Genomic DNA, 5027 nt, shown 5'->3' on the forward strand with positions numbered 1-5027 from the left:
TGGAACTCTTTCACTGACTAATGTTTCCCAACTTAAGGTGGCTGTACACTGACGACGATGGTGATCTCATCTCACACTACACATCTATTATTGCTGAGATCCAGAGCAAGTTGATTGTTCCTCTTTACCAAAGTACTCCCAGAAGCAAAGAGCGAGTTTAATCCATACATATTCAATCAGAATGCATACTGCCTTCGTTTTTGTCATGAAGCGCAAACAGGAAAATAGAAGAAAGCAGTTTTAGACAGAGAAGAGAAGTTTCCAGCATACTACACTCGTAAACAATGCCCAAGTTCTAGGACTTGTTAAGGTGGTATGAGACGTCCTCAGTACGTCTGGACTTCCTGTTGGGCCACCTCCAGAAGGATCTGCAGCTGCTTGCTGCAGTAGTCTGGAAAAGTGGAGGAGAGTCAGAATCATGCGAGAGCTGAGACGGCTTTTCATACTTGCCTTTCTTACCCCTGGTCCAACCCAAACCCTCGGCTTATAGGAGCCAAGAGCCTGAGGTTAAAATGATAGCCTATTATATTTACTGCATTTTTGGATTTGGACCCCTTTTTTCTGAGGTGTGTACTTTTGTCTTAACCTGGAAAAGAAGCATGTTTCCATCTCAGTATTATGTACAAACTTGTCTTTGGTCTACAAGCAGCTGATGTCTCATTTTCACTCATGTAGTCGTGCATTTTCTTATGGAGCGTTTAAGCAGATCCTGGTGTGACTTACCGAAGATGTGTCTCCATCTATGGGGCAAACGAAAGCGGTAGACGGTCACATAGTAAACCGGGACTCCAGTCAGTGTGAGAGCGCAGCTTCGCCCTGTGTTCCAGGGGTCTGAATACAGAGACAGACCCACGATGAAGAAACAAACCACCGTGAAGGTGACAGCGATGACCAGGGGCACCTGTCAAAAGAGCAAATAAGATGGCAGTGTTTGGTCAGGTTAGTGTACAGAGACATTTCTGCAGTCCAGTGCAATAACTACAGACACTCTAACCTTGAAAGGTCTTGGGTGGAGAGGGAAGCGATACCGATGGATGAGCATCCCCAGAGTTGCCAAGGCGATGAAGAACCAGCGAGCAAAGGAGGCAAAGTTGATGAGCTGGTAGATCTCTCCAGTGATTAACATCAACACCACCAAGGGGTACTGGAGACAGACAACACAACTACAGTGACATATCCATACTGTCTGCTTCTGTTGGGACTTTTATATCTAGTGATGTGAAACATCCGCCTGAGATTTTTGTAGTGTTCTTTTGTTGTCTTAATTTAATGTCCTGTTCCATTTGTACATTGATGTTAAATAAAACTTTTATTATTTTAGATTTTAGATTTTAGAGTCTTATGAGTTTGTTGGGTCACTGGGAGAGTTTCGTGCGCCCCTTAGGGCAACTCAGACGTGGGGCGTAACACCTTGGAAACAGAACTTTGACAAAAAAATCTTAATAAGTAAAGTCCATCCAATGATGAAGACTGTGAGATGTGAATGAAAGCTCAGAAAAAAAGCTAATAAGTGGACAATGAGTTAAGATTTGATCTAACATCAATGCTTTGCCCTGCTCTTTTTGGTCTGTTCATGTAGTGACATTGGCATGAAATTAGAAATGGGCAGCTCGCCTGATCATGCTGGTTTCCAGTGTGTAGAAAGTGTTTTACCAGTAACAGCACAGCAGGTAAAGGTGTGTGTCTGCGGATGTGAATCATGGAAAAGATCGGTGGCCAGTGGCCCTCCCTGGCTCCCACAAACAGCATCCTGCAACACAGTGAGCGAGGAACAATTACAATCAACCTGTTCAACCCTCGATGGCACAATATCAATCTTTCTGCACCCAGATCACCTGGGAGATCCAAAGAAGCCTCCGTTAAGTGCTCCGAGGCAGGACAGGGCCACAAGGATTGGAATCACCGAAGCTAATCCCTGGAGAGCGCGGTTAGCAAACGTCTGCAGAGAGACACACACAGGGATCAGACCTACTCTATTTCCTCCAGCTCTGCCTTTTGATTTCAGGATACTGACCACAGCCACAGCATCAGACAGCAGGAGCTCAGCGGGGGTCATTATGGTGTAGTAGGCCACGTTAATAAGCACATAAAGGAATGTCACCGCCACCATGGAGCAGATTATCGCCAGCGGGATGTTTCTGATGAGACAGGCCGCACACAGAGAGATACAGTACTACATAGCAAACCTGCCTTTTAAAAATGGACGGACTGGAGAGCTGATGTCAAATGTGAAATACCTATTTGGGTTAATGACCTCTTCAGTGACAAAGTTCAGATAAAACCTGAAGGAAAAAGGAAGAGACCAGACACAGAGGCATAGAGCTGTCATTGTTATGTGTATTTATCAGGTCTCAATGAATGTTAGAATGTATATTGGTGTCTTTTCTGATTGTAATTTGTTTGCTATTTATCATAGGGGAGACCCGGGATGGTTGTAACAGCATTGCCTGCTTTTTCTCGTTAAACTCTTCAAACTTAAATCATTTTTATGGTGCGTCTACGTAGATATCATTCATGCTAGTTGTTAGTGCTGGTGTTTAAGCTGTTAGCTGTTAGCTTAATGGCTAGTGCAACTTGCATATACAGAGATACACGTAGACACACACATAGAGACACGCACAAATTGTTGGTGGTGATAATGGTGACTTGTCAAGAGCCTTCAGCCATTGTGTTTACAAGATGGAACAGGGCGGGGCTAGCAGGTTAGCATGCTAACTTCAGTAGAAGAAAAGAAGTGATAGAAATGTTACATTAAGCCAGACTACGGGGTGAATTGTAACATTTCATTCCTTGGGTTTTAGACTACACCATTCATTTTCTGTTTGTGTTGCAGAGATAACACTAACACCATTTAATGGCAGACACATGTAACTAGTTTGTATCACATTTTGAACGCACTGGCTTAAAACAGCTCTGAGATACAGTACAGACAGAAATGTCAAAAATGTTACAACCATCCCCAGTCTCCCTTACATTGGTAAATACACTGTATAATGCGTGGAAAAGGCCGTCTGAATGGTTGATTACCATCCCCCGTAGGCGTATAGGCCATTATAGAAGGCCAGTGGCAGCTTATCCAGTGTTAATGAGTCGACCTCAAAACCATTCTGGAAATTTTCTGTCTTTCCTGGAAAGAAGGAGAGACAGAGAGAGAGAGAGAAACTGAGCATTATCAACAACAACCTTGTGAGTGCCATGTGACAGGACCTAACAGTTCAAAAGGCGCCTCACCTTTGGCCAGAGCGATGATGCCAGGGATGATGATGAGGACCAGAGCAAACGTCTTAACGAAAGTCAATGTGACCTGAGTGCGAGAGGCCATGGTCACGCTCCAGCAGTTGATAGCCACGACAAATGCTACAGACACATAAAGATAAACCTGTAAAAGAAAAGTTTATCTTCCAGTACATGGAAATATAGAGTGGTAGAAAGGTATTGTGGGTAGAAAGAGGAGGTATAAAATCACTCACTCAAGCCGAGGACACTGACAAGTTTGATCAGCACCGTGGGGGCAACACACGGTGCAAAGAACGGCTCCACCACGTAGCGGCCGAAAGCCAGGGACACGTAGGACGCCACAGCCGGCCTGCAAGGTGGAGAACAGTGGTTTGACTTGAAGTCAACTTTCTTTTCAAGGTGTCCAAAAACAAGACTAACCTGATGAAAATGAACTCCACCCAGAGTCGTAAGAAGGCCGGCAGCGGCCCCAGGGTCTCCAGTAGATAAGTGTAGTGGCCCCCGGATTTTGTGAAAGTAGTGCCCAGTTCAGCATAACACAGAGCCCCTGATGGAACCGACAGAAGAGCAGGGGTTTGGAAAAACAAACGATTCATGTTCTGTATAAGGGCCCAAGGATTGTATATTATATATGATGCTAATCATTCTATTTGTCATTTTATTTATTTTATCTTATTTTTTTCCTATCTCTTTAGCCTCTTTCCTGTTCTGCTACTGTAACATGAATTTTCCCCTTATATCCTTTGTTGCAGCTGATTTTATTACATTTCCTACAGTTGACACAGATTTAATATATGTATGTATATATATATATATATATTCTTATATTGTAGACATATGTTACATAAATATATATCCATCCCAAAGCCTGTCAATACATGTTGATATTATACACAGTGGGTTCCAAAAGTCTAAGACCACTTTCCTAGAATGGGGAAATAGATATGTTATTGAGGAATTATTAAGGAATTATTTGGAATTATTAAGAAAAACAGTATAAGCACATAGAATTTATACATATGTTGTTTTAATAAATGATATAAATCAAAATATATCATTATGATATATAGTTGCAACATGTTATATCATATGAAAATTCATCATATAGATACATCAATATAGAATATGTACATATACAAATTTTTCATGTTTTTATCATGACACTCCATAGATAAGTCTCTTACCAATCAATGAGAGGACTCCACACAGCGCCCACACCAGCAGAGAGAGCCCCACGCTCCCACTGTTCATCAGGACTCCCTTTGGTGCGATGAAGATGCCGCTGCCCACCACCGTCCCGATGATGAAGCAAACAGCAGGCAGCAGGCCTATCTCTCTGCGAAGGTGCACCGCGTCCTCTCCTGTCTTCTCCTTCTTGTCATCCCCCTCTTTCTCCATCTGCGCTTGCTTCTGAGAAAGTATGTTGTTGCTAAGCAGCACAAGTTTACAGCAATTGACTGACTGTCCAAGAAGCCATGGCAGAAAGAGACAACACTGGCCACAACATGGCCCCCTCTACCCCTTACTTTCTGCTGCTTGTCTTTCTCCCCTCATTGGTTCAGTTAGGTCATGCAGTAGGTTATCTAATAAGGACAATATGATGGTGGGGTTAGCAAATAAGTAGGAGCTTAACATGTGACAACTAAAATAATTTTATGAAACTTATAATGATGATAATGAGATGTTTCAAGTCCATGGTCATTATAACTAAAGCCTGTGCAGGCACAGACAAAACCCAGCCTCAAAAGTCAGATGTAACACATCTTTCAACAAGTAGCAGCCTGACAGTT

At 42.8% G+C, this 5027-nt stretch overlaps 1 protein-coding gene across 1 annotated transcript; it reads right to left on the bottom strand.

Annotated features, from left to right (window-relative positions):
• Positions 1-304: 304 nt before the first annotated feature.
• Positions 305-4641, bottom strand: LOC111660045 (cystine/glutamate transporter-like). The gene is made up of 12 exons (XM_023413162.2): positions 4422-4641; positions 3658-3784; positions 3471-3586; positions 3232-3357; positions 3028-3127; positions 2238-2282; positions 2015-2138; positions 1836-1939; positions 1654-1750; positions 995-1144; positions 724-901; positions 305-391 (listed from the first exon to the last, which is right to left on the bottom strand). Exons 1-12 carry the CDS (start codon positions 4633-4635, stop codon positions 327-329), a joined length of 1446 nt encoding a protein of 481 aa, XP_023268930.1. The 5' UTR covers positions 4636-4641; the 3' UTR covers positions 305-326.
• Between the last annotated feature and the right edge of the window lie 386 nt (positions 4642-5027).

The sequence above is a fragment of the Seriola lalandi genome, unplaced genomic scaffold (genome assembly GCF_002814215.2).
Source record: "Seriola lalandi dorsalis isolate HSWRI2012SDOR001 ecotype SW California unplaced genomic scaffold, Sedor1 jcf7180002054504, whole genome shotgun sequence".
Classification (NCBI taxonomy): domain Eukaryota; kingdom Metazoa; phylum Chordata; class Actinopteri; order Carangiformes; family Carangidae; genus Seriola; species Seriola lalandi.